General features: G+C 51.2%; 1 protein-coding gene across 6 annotated transcripts in view; it reads left to right on the top strand.

Annotated features, from left to right (window-relative positions):
• Positions 1–15,598: 15,598 nt before the first annotated feature.
• The window catches only part of LOC307216981 (glutathione hydrolase-like YwrD proenzyme), a 28,485-nt gene continuing 25,864 nt past the window's right edge, over positions 15,599–18,219 (top strand). For 2 of the 6 annotated variants that reach the window (XM_079977910.1, XM_079977908.1), the window contains exon 1: positions 15,847–15,919. Coding sequence is in view for 3 of the 6 variants with exons in the window: in XM_079977907.1 (XP_079834033.1) it covers positions 15,694–15,919 (226 nt within the window). In the remaining 3 variants the exon portion in view is untranslated. Of the gene's footprint in view, positions 15,920–18,219 lie in introns of all 6 variants that reach the window. The other 4 variants (XM_079977907.1, XM_079977905.1, XM_079977906.1 and 1 more) reach the window with 4 other exon arrangements.

Raw genomic sequence — 18,219 nt, 5'->3', positions numbered from 1 at the left:
TTAACCCACAGCGCCACCCGTGTCCCAACAGGGTTATGTAGGTAGGATGGAAGCATGGGGAAGCTTCACAAACGACACCTGCTGAAATTAAAGGTATAGGGACCTTGCCCTCTCTTGCATCTGGCCACAGGCTGCCCACCCATGACATGACATGGTATTCTGTGGACTAATCTGTAGTGAGTCTTTCAGATGATAGCTTTTAGCAGACTTGACGGGGCAAAGACAGAAAAATTACCACCTGCGGTCTACATGCTACATTATTTTGTTCCACTGCCACCTTGTCAAGGGTTCCACAGGTGTTTGAAGCAATACAGAGATCTGTGAAACCTGTTTTCTAGAGATGAGGGTTGGTTGAATGCATACACCCCATGAAAAATGATGCCCATTTCATACGTGCTTCAATTCTCTGGGGGCAAAAGTAGCAAATTGCATCCTATCTTTCACACCCTCCCTCAATGCTGTTCTCACCACCTTGATATGTGAAAAGAGCAAAACATCACCATATATAGTTAGAGTAAGGTTGCCAGATTTTTTTCAATGAATCCAGGGACACTTTTCAACTTCAATGGATTTTGTATAGAGACTGATTTGTAAATCTGGGGACTGTCCCCAGGAAACGGGGACATCTGGTAACCTTAAGTTAGAGGTCTCCCTTTTTGTATACTAGCTGACAATATCGATCAGTTCTGCTGTCTCGGAAGAGTCTGCTGTAAATCATAATCATAATGTGATTCTTGGGAGGTAACAATGTGTTGTTTCAATCTTTGCAAGGTTTATCTCTTGCATGCAGTGTTTTTTTCTGGGGAGGGGATGATGACGCAGGGGTATGCATACCTCTTAACATTTTGTGAATCTAAGTTTGGCCTCATTGAGGGGCAGCATTTCAATGTGAGTAGGAAAACAAGAGTACTCCTAAACATTTTTTTTAGGGGGAAAAAGCACTGCTTGCATGTCCTTGGGAATCAATTCCACTGGCTGTATGAAATGCGTGGAATATTAAAACCCAAGGCCTTGTTACATGATACTGGATAGTGACCCACTATAAACATTAGATAAGGACAAAATGGAAAACACCCACTGATTAATGCATGAAACATATATACTCTGATAAGGATAAGTGCTTTCTGATAAAGCAGAAAGGTATCTTCAAAAGATAGCAAACAAGCAACAGTGAAAGTCGAAGATCAGTGCTCTTTAGGTAACATTAAATAATGGTTGGGTGAACTTTCTATGTCACCTTTCATCAATGGCTGTGCTGGTTGAGATGGGGGAGAAATTTGTTCCAGTTCGTGTTTAAAAGCAAATTTATCAGATTTGCACTTTCCAAAACTGTGCAAGCAGAAACAAGAGTTATCCTTTGAAATTTCCACATACAATGGTACCTCGGGTTACATACTGTCAGGGGTTCAGGAGCAGAGACACAGGGGAGAGAGGAAACGGAGAGCGAAGGGGAAGAATCTGAGGGCAGCGTAGGGGAGTATGACAGTGGCCCGAGAGATTCCATGAGCTTCTCCAGCAATTCAGAAGATTCCCAGAGGGGGGCGCCGATGGCCAGGGCAAGGGGGGTCCCAGGGGGGACACACCAGAAGCAAGGGGCCAGCGGGGACTCCCAAAGCAGCAGCGGTCTAGGGTTTAAGACACAGGGCTGCACGCCACGGCTTTGAAATCGAAACTGCGTTTCAATAAAGACTTTTGTATATAACAACGGACTGGCGTTGGTCCTTTGTGAGCTGGGACCTCGGGCAGCCCTGACAGTAAGCTCCGTCTCCACTGAACCCTCGCAGCGTGAGTTGGTGCAGCGAGGTGCAAAACTTGGTGTTTTGCGAGCTCACGATAATCGGCAAGGATGACTACGGAGGAGAAGGTGAAGCAGCTGCAATAAGCAGTCTCGGCGCTTTACACAGAAGTAGCAGCGTCCAGAAAGAGAGAGGAAGAAGCAACAGCGCTCTGCCAGGATCTGCAAACCAGGTTGGAACGTTTGGGCAAAGAGGGGATGCCAGGACCCAAGCCGGAGGGAGTTGGCCTCGGGAAGAGGGGGGGCAGCATCGTAGCCCACTTCGACGGGAACCTGCAGCAGTATCCTAACTTCAGAGCAGACATAGTTTACGCGCTCAATTTGCTTCGGAAAGACTTTAGAGATGAGGAGGAGAAAGTAGGCTTCCTAATAACTCATCTGCATGGGGAGGCTAAATCGTGGCTGCGCAATTTATGGCGTGAAAATGACCCCGCCCTCAAAGATTCAAACGCCTTTATTAAGGCTATGGACAATTGTTTTAAATCAACGGTAGATGTGGATGTCGCCAGGAGGGAAATGCATGGGCTGAAGCAGGGCAAAGCCACTGTGAGACAATATCACTCCCGCTTTTTTGCGTTAGTAAATGTGCCGGGCTGGGAGAAGGACTCCGCTGCCGTCCGGGATCTGTTCTGGGAGGGGCTGAATGGAGCTGTGAAAGACGAACTAGCGAGAGGGGAAAGACCCAACAGCACTACAGAAGTCGTCCAAAGAGCGTTGGCGATAGGGGTGCGCCTGGAAGAACGTCCTTGGAGCAGGGATGAGGGACGTATGGGGCGCACACAAGCCAGAACAACTCCTTTCCTACCCAGAGAGACAGCGCGCGCGCAGTCCACGCCTCCACTGGGAGGGGGAGAAGAGCCGATGGAGATAGGTGGTGCCAGGGCTCAGACAGCAACCAGAGCCCAAACACCAGGAGCAGTCAAGGCGAAGGCTCCTAGAGGGAACAGGAAGTGTTATATCTGTGACAGTGCACAGCACATGGCCAAAGAGTGTCCCCAGAGGCTCCAGAGGCAAACTGCAGCCTCAGCAACAGTAAAGGGAGCAGTTCAGCAGGGGGAACAGCTGCAGGGAAACGACGAAGCCTGGTTGGAGGCAGAGGCACTGGGGCCCAGCCAGGCGAGTCAGTGAAGCAGTCCCCAGAGATTTTACAGCCCACAGACCCCCTCCCGCCCAAACCAGTGGTGCAACTCACAGCATCACTCCAGCTGCCCAATGGACTCACCCTGGAAGTCCCTATTACCATTGACTGTGGTAGTAATGCAGACTTTGTAGGAGTGGATTTCATCAAGCAACATCGCATAGCGCTCCTACCAGCCACGATGCCCCTAAACGTCGTCACGGTAGATGGCAGAGAGCTACTGGGAGGACAGGTGGTACAGCAAACACTGCCAATGGTGATGCAAATTGGAAATCACCGCAAAGTCATCAGCTTCAACGTCACCCACCTGTCGGACACGCCCATAGTGTTGGGCATGAGTTGGCTGGATAGGCACAGCCCAGCATTAGCGTGGTACCAGCGTCAATTAACCTTCTGCTCTTCCTACTGCGCGGAACACTGCATTCTGACCGGCCAGGAAGTTGAGGGGCAAGAGGATGGACCACAGCTACACTTAGGCATGATGCAAGCGGTACTGTGGTGGGATAATGAGCAGCTTGTGCGTTAAAGCTGGATCCCTCAGAGCTCACTCTGTGTAGTGAAACCCTGCCTTGAGAAGAGCCCTTGAGCATGGCTCCCTCAGTCGCTGGTAGAATCTGACAGTGGGCGTTTGCGGAAACGTTTCCAACATAAGAGCTGTTTCACAGACATGCGCCTCCTGGATTCCCTGCGTGACAGCTTCCGGCGGGGGGTGGGAGTCCTTATGGGCTGTTCTGATACCTCCTCGCTGTTCTCACTGGAAGTATCCCAGAGCCTCCCCTCCGACTCCCTTTCCTTTGGAGCTCCCGCACTCCCCCTACTGGTTCCCTCTTCTCCTGAAGAAGAGGCTCTCCTATTCTGCTGAAGCCTTCTCACCACCTGTCCTTCCGATGGCAGTTCCCTGACATCCACCTCCCCCCCAGGGCCCCCTTCACCCCCTCCCGCCTCTTCTCTTACTGGCGGCGAGGACGGAAATCCCTGGAAGGAACTCCCCTCATCCTCCGAGGATTCAAACACTTCTAACCACGGCCTACCGCCTCTTTCCCCCTCTTCCTCTCCTTCGTCGGAATCTGTTTCCACCTCCACTTCCGACTCTGGGAACCCTTCAAATTCCCCTTCCTCATCTGTAGTCCCGAAGTGCTCCCTCCTAAACCTTGCCACTGGTTGTGGTTTACTTGGGAAACGCCGATGAAACGTTTCTATTAAAATCTCGTCCTTGACTTCCTCTGCCGGCACCCATGCGTTTTCTGACTCTTCCTCCCCCTCCCATTCTACCAAGTATTCCACCTGATTCCCCTTCCACCTGGAATCAATGATCCCTGCCACATCCATGTTGCGTTCTCTCTCTTCTATGACGGGTGTCCGGGTGACCTCCCTCTCACGTTCCCCCCACTCGCACCCCTCTCTGTAGGGCGACAGTAATGACCTGTGAAATACTGGGTGCAATTTCATGTGACTGGGCAATCGGAGTTTGAATGCTACTGGGTTGACCTGCTGTATGACCTCAAAGGGTCCCAATCGTTTGGGTCTCAATTTCTTACACCCTCCCTTGAACGGCAGTCCTTGGGTGGATAGCCACACCCGGTTACCCACCCTTATGGTTTCGCCTTCCCTCCTATTTCTGTCAGCTTGCTTCTTATATTCTTCTTTGGCTTTCTCTAAGTTGAGTTGGAGCTGACGGTGGATCGCTTCCATCTCTTCAACAAAATTTTCCGCTGCAGGTACACTCCACCTTCCCCCGCCCTCTCCTGGAAACGCCCGAGGATGACACCCATAATTGGCTAGAAAGGGACTCACCCCTGTGGACGCGTTCTCCGCGTTGTTGTAGGCAAATTCTGCCAGAGGTAACCAGTCCACCCAATCAGTTTCTCTGTCCTTTACATAACATCTCAGATATTGTTGCAAAACCCCGTTTGCCCTTTCTGCTTGCCCATTTGTTTCTGGGTGCCTGGCGGTGGAAAAACTTACCTCCACATGCAACATGCTCATTAGTTTCCTCCAGAACCTAGAAGTAAATTGTTTTCCTCTGTCGCTCAAAACCCTCAAGGGGGCGCCATGCAACCTAAAAATGTGCTCCACAAACAACCTTGCGGTTTCTTCCGCTGTCACTGCATGAGAACAAGCTATAAAGTGGCACATCTTAGTTAGTAGATCTACCACCACCATGACCGCGGTTTTCCCTTTGGATCTCGGTAGATCGGTCATGAAGTCTATGGAAACCATCTCCCATGGCCTTTCTGGGGTGGGTAAGGGTTCCAATAACCCCGCTGGCGCCAACCTCTCTCCCTTTGCTCTTTGGCACCTGTCGCATCCCCTGACATACTCCCGCACGTCCTCCCGCACCTTGGGCCACCAAAACTCCCTGGTAACCAACCACATGGTTTTGTGCTGCCCGAAGTGCCCGGCCGTGGGGCTGTCATGCAACTGCTTAAGCACTCGCCCTCTTAGTTCCCCACCTGGTATGTAGAGCGCCCCTTTGTAATATAGTTTTCCGTTCTTTTCCTCAAACCCCCCTGCGTTTTCACCTGTCTCCCTGAGTTCCCTAAGTTTCTCTTGGGCATATTCATCGTTTTCAATACCCTCTACCAGTTCTCTTTGCCCCACCAATGCCGCCCCACAAACCCAGTGGTCCTCTGAGATGATATGTCTTTCTTCCGCCCCTCCTTCCCCCTCCAAGTACTCAGGTTTTCTGGAGAGAGCGTCCGCCCTGACATTCTCAGCCCCTGGCACGTAGCAAATCTCAAAATTGAACTTGGAGAACTCTTGCGCCCATCTTACTTGTCTCTGGTTCAACACTCGGGCTGTTCTCCAGTATTCTAGATTTTTGTGGTCTGTCCGTACTTGAACCTTGTGTTGCGCTCCAATCAACAGGTGTCTCCATCTCTTGAACGCTTCGTGGACAGCGAGTAGTTCTCTGTCGTACACTGTATAATTCCTCTCAGACTTGTTCAATTTCCTCGAGAAGAAGGCACACGGCTTCCATTCCGACGTATTCGCTCCTGGCTGCAGAAGCACGGCCCCCACCGCTCTGTCAGACGCGTCGGTTTCCACCCTCATCGGCTGCTGCAGATCCACGTGTAAAAGTTGTTCTTCCGAAGCAAACGCCCTCTTTAAACTTTCGAAAGCTCGCTGCGCTTCTTCCGTCCAGACAAATTTCTTCTTACTGCTGAGACAATCCGTGATGGGGGCTGTTAAATGGGCGAAGTTCTTGATGAACTTCCGATAGAAGTTTCCGAACCCCAAAAACCTCTGCACATCTTTCTTAGTTTTCGGTGACCTCCATTCCAGCACTGCTTGCACCTTGCTAGGATCCATGGCCAGCCCCTTGTCCGACAACCGGTACCCAAGGAATTCCACCTCCCTGGCGTGAAACTGACACTTCTCCAGTTTCACCCACAGCTGGTTTTCTTGCAGTTTGCTCAGTACTTCTCTTACATCTCGCACATGCTGCTCTTCATCCTCTGAGTACACCAGCACATCGTCCAAGAACGCAGCGCAGTTCTTGTACAGCAATGGTCCTAGTACGTGATTAATAAATGATTGAAATACTGCGGAACCCGCCTGGAGGCCGAAAGGCATAACGCAGTACTCAAATGCCCCCAAGGGGGTGAACATAGTGGTTTTCCACTCATCTCCCTTTCTCATACGTATCAGGTTATACGCCCCCCTCAGGTCCAGCTTGGTAAAAATCTTCCCTTTTCTCACCCGGGTCAAATGTCATCGATTCTGGGCATAGGGAAAGTCACGGGTTCGGACACTGCGTTTAGGGCCCTGAAATCCACAATTAATCTCGGTTTGTCCGAGTTTTTTTTGTCTACAAAGAACACTGGGCTACCCCCCACCGCTCGTGACTCCCTGATGAACCCACGCTTGAGGTTTTTGTCAATAAACTCCCTTAGCTCCTGCATCTCTCTGTCAGACATTGCATACACCTTGCCCACTGGCAATTGCGCTCCTGGAAGTAAGTTGATTTGGCAGTCAAAGGCTCTGTGCGGGGGTAGTTTATCTGCTTCCCTTTCGCTGAAGACGTCGGCAAAATCTGCATATTGTCGTGGTACCCTACCTTGTTCCATTGCTTCTATCTTTGCTAACGTGGCCTGAGTGCCTGCTTGGCCCCCTTTTTCTGTGCAGTGTCCCATACAATGTGCTGACCCAAAGGAAACCACTCTCTGATGCCATCCCACAAGCGGATCATGCAGCGCTAGCCAGCTCATCCCCAAAATGATGGGCGCTCCTCCCAACGTGGCTATATTAAACGCTATCCGTTCCGTGTGTCTTGCCACCCTCATTGTCATGGGGACCGTCTGCTGGTCTACTTCTCCCCCCAACAGCGCCCTCCCATCAATCGTGGTCACCTGCAGGGGATTTTTTAAAGGAATGGTTTGTATCTGATGGGCGGCTGCAAACTCCTTACTCATAAAGTTGCAGGAGCTGCCTGAATCTAATAGCGCCTTCACTTTTAGTGGGTGTCCGTTTGCCAGCTCCAGCAATACCTCTATTACAAGAGCTGGTCTTGGGGGTTCTGGCGTGGGCACATTTACTGTTCCTTGGCCTGGCTGCTGTGCCCCGTCGGTGGCAGCCAGGCGTTGGCTTTTACTTGCTCCTTAGCTCCTTCTCCCTCCTCCCCAACAGCTCCCGCCATTCCTTGCCATTCCTTTCTTTGCGGACAAACTCTGGCAAAATGACCTGGCTGTTGGCAGAGAAAACATTTCTTGGCGCCTTTCCCCTCCTTCTTCCGCCCTTCACTGGGGTTTGAAATTGCGCGCGCGCGCGCTGTTCCGATTTCCATCGGCTCTGCTGGCAGAGAAGGCTGCTCTGGCATCTCTGGAATGCGGAAATCCCTCCAACGCTCCCCTTTCCCTTCCCGCTTCTCCAAGGCTCTGGCCTCCTGGCGTGACCCTATGGCCAGCGCTGATTTAGTCAGAAGGTCCATAGACTCCGCCCTGGGCCCCCGGGAAAGTTCGTCTTTCACTGCCGAAGATAGTCCTTCTTCGAACAGCATTTGTATCGGTTCCGCTGACAAATCCCATCCTAATTTATGGATCAACATGGTGAACTCAGTCCAGTACTCACGGACAGATCGGTTCCCTTGTTTACACGCCATTAACTGCCTGCGCGCCACTCCCTGCTCAATCTCGCTGGAAAACATCAGATCCATGGCGCGAAAAAACTTCCTTGTGTCCCTTAGGGCTTCATTATTGGCTGCCATTAGTGGCCTCACCCAATCCCGGGCTGTGCCTTCGAGATGCCCAATCACAAAACCAACCCTCGAATCCTCATCAGGAAAATCATCAAACTGCAGATTGAGGGCATATTGCATCTCTGTCCTGAAGGCTTGATAATTCCTGGGATCACCCCCAAACTTCTGCACCAGTCCTGGCACTTTCCTCGAGAGCTGGGCGGCTTTCCCCTTTTCTGCATCATGAGCCCTCCTCTCCTCCAGCCTCGCCGTTTGCAGAGCTAACTGTACCTCCAACATCCTGTACCTTTCTTCCAGGCTAGGACCGGCTGCAGCTGCTCCCCCATCTCCGCCTCCGGCTGGGTTGCTCATGATGCCTCTCTTTGCACAAGCTGCTTTCAGGGACTGTCAGATTGCTGTGGTGGGATAATGAGCAGCTTGTGCGTTAAAGCTGGATCCCTCAGAGCTCACTCTGTGTAGTGAAACCCTGCCTTGAGAAGAGCCCTTGAGCATGGCTCCCTCAGTCGCTGGTAGAATCTGACAGTGGGCGTTTGCGGAAACGTTTCCAACATAAGAGCTGTTTCACAGACATGCGCCTCCTGGATTCCCTGCGTGACAGCTTCCGGCGGGGGGTGGGAGTCCTTATGGGCTGTTCTGATACCTCCTCGCTGTTCTCACTGGAAGTATCCCAGAGCCTCCCCTCCGACTCCCTTTCCTTTGGAGCTCCCGCACTCCCCCTACTGGTTCCCTCTTCTCCTGAAGAAGAGGCTCTCCTATTCTGCTGAAGCCTTCTCACCACCTGTCCTTCCGATGGCAGTTCCCTGACAGGTACCCAACAAGTACAAGGCGTTTTTGGAGGTCTTCTGCGAGAAGGAAGCGGACAAGCTGCCTCCCCACAGGCCCTACGACTGCAAGATTGACCTCCTGCCGGGGGCGACGCTGCCGACTGGGAAACTGTATTCCATGTCTGAAGACGAACTGCAAGAACTCAGGGAGTTCATAGATCACAACTTGAAGCGGGGATTCATCCAAGAATCCAAAGCAGCGGGGGGCAGTCCCGTGTTTTTCGTGAAGAAAAAAGACACGCCCCAACGGAGGCTGATAGTTGATTACCGGATCATCAATTCCAGGACAAAGCCCACGGCATTCCCCATGCCCAAGATCGATGACCTGCTCGCGACGGTGAGGAAGGGACGCATCTTCACCAAGCTGGATCTTCGAGGTGCGTACAACCTTATACGCATGCGGGAGGGCGATGAGTGGAAGACAGCCATGTTTACGCCTTTGGGCACCTATGAATACAGGGTTATGCCATTTGGTTTGCAAAATGGCTCCCATTGTTTTCAAGCCTTCATGCACCACGTGTTAGCGGGACTCCTCTACAAGAAGTGCGTCTGCTTCCTAGACGACATCCTGATCTTCTCGGAATCGCAGGAGGCTCACGAGAGAGACGTCAAGGAGGTCCTGCAGAGGCTACGGGAGCACAGACTTTACGCCAAACTGGAGAAGTGCCAGTTCGACATGACGGAGGTGGATTTCCTGGGCTACAAGCTGTCCGACAAGGGACTCGCCATGGACAGCACCAAGGTCCGCTCGGTGTTGGACTGGAAGAGCCCGCGCAATCGGAAGGAGGTCCAGAAGTTCGTCGGCTTTGCCAACTTTTATCGCAAGTTCATCAAGGGGTTCGCGATGGAGACGGCGGCCATCATGGACACCCTCAGCTCTAAGAAGAAGAAGTTCACCTGGACGGACCAGGCGGAGCAGTCCTTTCAGAGACTCAAGCGTCTCTTCGCATCCGAAGAACAGCTGCTACACGTCAACCCCTGCAAACCAATGAGGGTGGAAACGGATGCCTCGGACAGAGCGGTGGGGGCAGTCCTGTTGCAGCAAGATCCGCAAGGGGACTGGTGGCCCAAGATGAGGGGAGAAGTCGCGGATTACGTCACTAGGTGTGACACATGCCAAAGGGCCAAACCAGTACACAGGCCGCCAGCGGGACTGCTGGAATCGCTACAGACGCCGCTCGAGCCGTGGGAGAAAGTGGCCCTGGACTTTGTCACAGATTTGCCCAGCTCGCGAGGCAAAACAGCGGTACTCGTGGTCGTAGACCTGTTCACCAAGATGGCGCACTTCATTCCTTGCGCGAAGGTGGCCACAGCGGAACAGACAGCCAAGCTGTTCATAGACCACGTGTTCAAGGTTCACGGCTTACCACGGTCCATCCTGTCCAACCGGGGTCGCCAATTCATCTTGAGCTTCTGGCAGAAGCTGCTGGGCATCCTGAACGTCAAGATCAACTTAGCGTCAGCACGACACCCGCAGACCAACGGACAAGCGGAGAGGGTCAACGCCATCATGCAGCAGTACCTGCGATGCTACGCGAATCAGCAGCCCTCGACCTGGGTGGACTACCTACCGCTGGCCGAGTTTGCCTACAACAACACGAAGCACGTGTCCACGGGGGTGACACCGTTCTTCGCCAACAATGGACGGCATCCCAGAACCTTCCCGGGATTAGAGAAAGTGGGGGAGGGGGAGACACAGGGAGCAGAGGCCTGGGCAGCGGAATTACGGGAGGTACACGAGCAGCTCTGAAGGCACTTAGAACTAGCAAAACACGCATACAAAGTGCAGCCAGACAGGCACAGGAGAGTCGGGGAAGACATCCAGGTGGGGGACTGGGTCTGGTTAGCAGCCCAGGCAGTGCCGGCCAGGACGTTAGCTAAGAAGAAGCTCAGACACAAGCAGCTAGGGCCTTACCAAGTCGAGGCACAAATCAATCCGGTAGCCTTCCGGTTGACACTCCCGGAGGGCTCCAGAATGCACCCGGTCTTTCATAGATCAGTGCTCACACCCTACAAGGAACCCCACAGGTTTCAGGCGCCAGGGAACGCACCAGACCCACCCCGCAAATCGCCAACAGGGGGGGGGTCGCCGAGAGCGGCGCCACTCAACGAGGTCACGGAGATTTTGGACTCGAGGTGGGGGGAAGAGGGGGTGGAATATCTCCTTGCCAGGGAAGGTACCCCGGCCAGCGCCAACAGGTGGGTACCGTACTATGCCGTGGAGGAGCACTACCTCAAAGACGAGTTTCACGCACTCTTCCCACACAGACCCATGCCAGCAGATTATTTCGACGAATATCTTTTCACACCCACACTTTCAGCCAGCACGTTCCAGGGGTTCTCATCCGATGAGGAACCAGCACCCGACACGCGCTCCCCGGAGGGATCACTCTCGGAGTCTGTCACGGACCGCTCGTATTGGTGGGACGATCAACCGGAGGTGGGGTGGAGCAGGGAACAGCTGAAGGGGCCTTTGCAGGGAGCATCCCCCGGGGCAACGGGGGGGGGGGAGACGGACATGGACGTGTTGGGGGTGGATCTTGGGTTCGAGCACAGCTGCAGAGAGATGGAAGCAGAGGAGATCGACGTCGACGAGCCCATTACGGACCCAGCCGGCCAGCTGCACACCAGGGGGGAAGGACTGTATCCCGCACTCACCCCCACAGCACTTGAGCACCCGGAACCCACACCCGAAGAGGGGGAGGGGGGAAGGGGGGGCTTCGAGGGGGGGATGGATGTCAGGGGTTCAGGAGCAGAGACACAGGGGAGAGAGGAAACGGAGAGCGAAGGGGAAGAATCTGAGGGCAGCGTAGGGGAGTATGACAGTGGCCCGAGAGATTCCATGAGCTTCTCCAGCGATTCAGAAGATTCCCAGAGGGGGGCGCCGATGGCCAGGGCAAGGGGGGTCCCAGGGGACACACACCAGAAGCAAGGGGCCAGCGGGGACTCCCAAAGCAGCAGCGGTCTAGGGTTTAAGACGTAGGGCTGCATGCCGCGGCTTTGAAATCGAAACTGCGTTTCAATAAAGACTTTTGTATATAACAACGGACTGACGTTGGTCCTTTGTGAGCTGGGACCTCGGGCAGCCCTGACACATACGCTTCAGGTTACATACGTTTCAGGTTACAGGCTCCGCTAACCCAGAAATAGTGCTTCAGGTTAAGAACTTTGCTTCAGGATGAGAACAGAAATCATGCTCCGGCGGCGCGGCGGCAGCAGGAGGCCCCATTAGCTAAAGTTTAAGAACAGTTAAGAACAGTTTCAGGTTAAGAATGGACCTCCGGAACAAATTAAATACTTAACCCGAGGCACCACTGTATCTGAATTTTGGGATGCAGTACTCCAACCAATGTTTACACACATGAGGGAAATATCATCTGTTGATTCCCATTTTATTGTGTTTGCTCCCAAGAATACAACCGTTTTCTTAAGGTCACAGGCCACAGTGCAACAAAGCCCAAGGAGACTTTCCTGAGGTTTGGAAAGTAGATTAGCAGATACGTTTATACTCGAAATGTTAGGGATCTGTAAATGGCCACGAAGACTTCAGTACAAGAAGCCTGCATTTAGAAAGCTATGATTCATAAATGAAATCATGATGCACACTCCCTGCCCTGTGTATTAGTTCTAGATATTTAATCTGCTGCTGTGGTCTTCCCATCCTGGCAGCCGACATCGATCAATACAGGAAACCTGCCAAGGACTTCCAGCTTTGACCCTGTACATAAATGATGAGGAATGATATGGTTGCTGATAGCCTGCGATGACTCCCTGGCCACGCCTGGGAATGCCTGTAAACTTGCAATGACATAGGACAGAATGCATGCTTAGAAACCCTGCTTGGAAAACACATTGCCAGCATGACACAGTTCCCTTAACCACGTCCCTGGAAGTTAAAATGAGACCTTACTGGGGGTTATTTGCAGGTGGGATTCAATCATACACCAGCAAATTCAGGCTTCGCAATTATAGTGGTTGAGGCCCAATTTGGCCCAATTCCTCCAATTGCCTTAATGCCTGATGAGACTGTGCAGGGGTCGGGGTGACAAGCGCTGCCCCTTCTAGGTCCCTGGTGTCACTATTCAGAGTACAGACTCAAGCACTTGTTGTGGAAATAAAGGGGGAGAAATAAGGGGAGCACTTATCGGAAATCAGTTTTGTCACCTCTTCTTCCTCAAAACCCTGGGACAATGAGCCTTTGCACTATTAATGGGGAAAGTTGCAAATTGTATCCCTTCTGGTTTCTATTGGCAGAAGTTGTTGCATCGTTGCAAGAAAGTGTCAAAATTGTATCCCCTTGTACTTGACCGTGCTGATGAAAATCACATAAAATCAATGCCATAACCAATTCTCCCCATTTCGATGACATTTTGCTTCAAAAGGAAAGGCAGACTTGGACATCGCCTTCCTCCATAATCCTCTGAGAGGTCACATACTCAACTTGGATACCACCCTTCTCCATAATCCTTGGGATATACAGTCAAGTACAGAGCACCTTGAGGGGAACAATGAACATCCGTTGATGGGTTTCCTGAGGCCAGAAGGCAAAGATATGCATAGATTCTTTAGGTGGCGGGTTCTTAAGGTGTTGGGAACTTCATCTGATAACTGGGGCAAGTTGATTAACTTGGGTAACCTCACGACTCCCTTCCCTCCTTGTGACATGATGTTGATGTATCAGCAATGTATCAATGCTGGTTCTGGAAATGTATTATGGGCAGGGAGGAAAGGTCTTCAAAGAGCTTGTAACCCATGTTTGGGGTTCTTACTCTGTGTGGAGACCTGTTGTGCAACAATAAAGATTGTGGTCTGCTGACCATAGGGACCTGCAGGGACTTTCCCCCCTGACGAGCTGGGCTGTTGAGTATCCTCACACCCCAGAATTTTCCAACTCAGAATCCAGAGCCAGAAGGCCCAGAGCCAACAACCAGCTGCACAGCCTTCCCCAGCTCAAGGGTCAGGTCAGTAGTGGTACGTGCGGCACTTTAATCAGTGGGGAGTGTGAGTTGGGGGCCGGTTGGGGCAGATAGACTAGGCAAGCAAGCTCTCCCAAGTCTCTTCCATTCCTTCCCTCCTCCTTGGCTTGAACAGAGCAAGGCAAGCACATATGACTGGCACTGGCCTCACCCCTCCCAGGCAGAGAAATCTACCTTTCACACTTCACAGAGCCCTGTTAGTGCCTGCAGCATGCCCTGAAGATTGCCCACAGGCAGAGAGAGGCCTTGGGGATCAGGGAAGGCAGCAGTGGGAAGGGATCCTCGGAGGGATCCAGAACTACCTGTAGAAGGCAGGAGGCCAGGCTGCAGGTTGGTAACTGGACCTCATCCTGACTCTGACATTAATGGGAAGGGGGAGACCAGGCTCCAAGCTAACAATCTTTTGCAGAAAATGGAAGAACTGGAATCTGTGTTTATGCTGCATCTTTGGACCCATGTGCTAGGTCATTTTCACAAGGTCAGCAAAGCCCTTCAAAAACCAGACCTGTTATTGAGTTCTTGTGCAAGTTTGTACAGTTCACTTCTGGATTTTTTAAGGAAAATTAGAGATAATTTTGATGAGCTTGAGAAACAAGCAAAAGTCACTTTGCCAAATGTCAGCTACAAAACAAGGAGACAAAGAGTGAGGGAACGGCAAAGAAATGACAGAAATGCACCTGATGCCTTAGATGCACTTTCTTCGAGAGATAGGTTCAGGATAAAATCCTTTATTCCTGTATCAGATGCACTTGAAGCCAATTTAAAAAGAAGAAGTACTGTGTACAGTGATGTTGCACAATTGTTTGCCATTCTTGCTAATTTGACAGCATCTAAGCAAGAAATTAAGCAAGGTGTTGAACAGTTGATGGAAGCATACCCAGAAGATATTGACCTGAAACATATTGATGAACTTTTGCACTTTCACCTGTACGTGACACAAAGCCATAGGCCTACAGCAGAGCACGCTCTGTCTCATACAGACCTTTATCAAACTAAATACAAAGAAAAAATTCAGATGGCCTTTCCTAATGTGGAAGCAATCTTGCAGCTATTTCTTAGCCTTATGGTCACTAACCGCTCAGGAGAGAGGAGTTTTTCAAGACTCAAAATAATTAAAAATGAATTAAGGGCCACAATGTCTGAAGAGAGGTTGTCTGCACAGAGCATTCTGTACACTGAAAGTGACAAACGTAGACAAACAAATTTTGATGAAGCTGTGGATGATTTTGCTATGAGGAAGGCTAGGAAAAAACATTTTAGCCTTACTATATTTGATGGTTGTCGTTTACTTCTTAATATGTATTTTAAAACTGACTTTTTAATGACAACATAAAGAGGATTCTAAAAGTGCCACACTGTCAGGTAATCATGGTCATGTTATTTACACTTCCCAGGTAATATAATTTGTAAACTCAATGTGTGGTTGTTGTTTTTTTAAAGAATAACATTACAACTTCATTCCCCTAAAAATTAATGCTTATTCCACAAAAGGTTTACAAAGTTCAGTTATTGCAAAAGTTTTCAGTGTTAATTTTATGCATTTTTTAAAATCACCATGGTATTTAACAATAACATCTTACGTCCTTTAGAGGAGAAACTGAGAATCGCAGAATTTTAAATACCCATCATCATCCTTGGCTTTGTTTCATTTTCTTCTAATCCTGAGGGTGGGGGATTGGGAGGGGCCTCACAAGTGGAGTAGCCTACCTAGGGACTCTCTTCATCTAATTCCAGCCCTGCCCCCACCCCACAAATAGCCCTAAATGTTGCAAAGCAGCGTCCATTCCTGCGCCCATATAATATCTAGCGAAGGGACCAAAGGGATTCAGAACGACACTTCTCTCCTCGGATGCTACCATAGGTGCGAAGGGACTTTTGCTTCGGAGTCACGTGCTCCGCGGTCACGTGAGGCGAGCCCAAAGCGCTGCTCCTTCGAGTCCCTCAGGACAACGTTGCTGCTGCTGCTTCTCCTCTCCAAGCGCGCGCCAGGTAGGAGGGGCGTCTGGGAGGGCGAGGAGAGCGCGCGCGCGCGCATGAAAGGGACCCCTGGCGGCTGGCTCCGTTTTTGTTTTCACCCCTTTCTGTTTTCTGTCTCCTGCCGGAGAAGTGGGTCCCTTAAAGGAGACGGGCGCGTGGCTGGGGCTGCCTGGGCGTCGAGGCACAGAAGGAGGGCCAACCTTTGCCCTCGGGGTGCGAGAAGCGGCTAAGCCGCGGCAGCAGCTGGCAGGGCTCGGCTGAGCCACGCCTTGGAAACCCGAGCGCTGCTTGCCTCCGCTTCCTCGCGCCCCGTTCCTGAGGCTTCTCCTCCGTTTACTTAGCTTCGGAAAGAAAACCCCAACATATCCAACTGAGTATATAGCCTGTCGCCCGCTATAATAGACAGCTGCTATTTAAGCCGGAGATGTTGGACGTTTCAAAAAAACGAAAACGCTTCGCAGAATTGCAGAGTTGGAAAGGACCACGAGGATCACCAACTCCCAACTTCCTGCAATGTATAGGGTGTTTTTAATATATATATATAGGGACGCAGGTGGCGCTGTGGGTTAAAGCCTCAGCGCCTAGGACTTGCCGATCGAAAGGTCGGCGGTTCGAATCCCTGCGGTGGGGTGCGCTCCCGCTGCTCGGTCCCAGCGCCTGCCAAGCTAGCAGTTCGAAAGCACCTCCGGGTGCAAGTAGATAAATAGGGACCGCTTACCAGCGGGAAGGTAAACGGCGTTTCCGTGTGCGGCTCTGGCTCGCCAGAGCAGCGATGTCACACTGGCCACGTGACCCGGAAGTGTCTCCGGACAGCGCTGGCCCCTGGCCTCTTAAGTGAGATGGGCGCACAACCCCAGAGTCTGTCAAGACTGGCCCGTACGGGCAGGGGTACCTTTACCTTTACCTTTATAGCCCAACGTGGGGCTTCAACCCATGACCCTGAGATTAAGAGTACAGTGGTACCTCCGGTTACATACGCTTCAGGTTACAGACTCCGCTAACTCAGAAATAGTGCTTCAGGTTAAGAACTTTGCTTCAGGATAAGAACAGAAATTGGGCTCCGGCGGCGCAGTGGCAGCGGGAGGCCCCATTAGCTAAAGTGGTGCTTCAGGTTAAGAACAGTTTCAGGTTAAGAACGGACCTCCGGAACGAATTAAGTACTTAACCGGAGGTACCACTGTATTCATGTTGTACAGGCCAACTGAGATGCTTTGTCCAGCATCTCTCATGCACAAAACTCCACTTCTGGCAAAAGTCCCCAGGCAGGACTGATTGGCTGGACTGTCTAGTAGGGAGGCGGTACTGTTTCAGTGAAAGAAGCTTTGGTGCCGCAGATGCTGCCAGGCTACAACTCCCATGAGTCAAGGGTTAGGGATGATTAGAGTTGCTATTGAGCAACATTTAGAGCAGTGTTTCCCAACCTTTGGTCTCCAGCTGTTTTTGGACTACAACTCCCATCATCCCTAGCTAGCAAGACCAAAGGTTAGGAATGTTTGGAATTGTAGTCCAAAAACAGCTGGAGACCAAAGGTTGGGAAACACTGATCTAGAGGACCAAAGGTTCCCCACACCTGTGAGCGTAATCACTAGTGACTAGTTTCTAAGAGTGGTGTGTAGACTCTGGACCATCTGGTACGCAGGCTGAGACACTACCTGCCCACAGACTGTCTCGCCAGAGTGGTGCATGCTCTGGTTACCTCCTTCTTGGACTACTGCCATGTGCTCTGTGTGGCGCTACCTTTGAAGGTGACCTGGAAACTACAACTAATCCCGAATGTGGTAGCTAGGCTAGTGACTGGAAGTGGCCGCCAAGACCACATAACACTGGTCCTGAAAGACCTACATTGGCTCCCAATACATTTCCGAGCACAATTTAAAGTGTTGGTGCTGACCTTGAAAGCCCTAAACGGCCTTGGCCCAGTATACCTGAAGGAGCGACTCCACCCCCATCATTCAGCCCTGACGCTGAGGTCCAGCTCCAAGGGCCTTCTGGCGGTTCCCTCACTGCGAGAAGTGAAGCTACAGGGAACCAGGCAGAGGGCCTTCTCAGTAGTGGCGCCTGCCCTGTGGAACGCCCTCCCATCAGATGTCAAGGAAATAAACAACTACCTGACTTTTAGAAGACACCTGAAAGCAGCCCTGTTTAGGGAAGTTTTTAATGTTTGAAGTTTTATTCTGTTTTTAGTGTTCTGCTGGAAGCTGCCCATAGTGGCTGGGGAAACCCAGCCAGATGGGTGGGGTATAAATAATAAATTATTAAATTATTATTATTATTATTATTATTATTATTATTATTATTATTATTATCCTCTC

This window comes from Podarcis cretensis (assembly GCF_951804945.1).
Source record: "Podarcis cretensis genome assembly, chromosome: 5".
Taxonomy (NCBI): Eukaryota; Metazoa; Chordata; class Lepidosauria; order Squamata; family Lacertidae; genus Podarcis; species Podarcis cretensis.
This window is presented reverse-complemented; position numbering and strand designations above follow the sequence as displayed.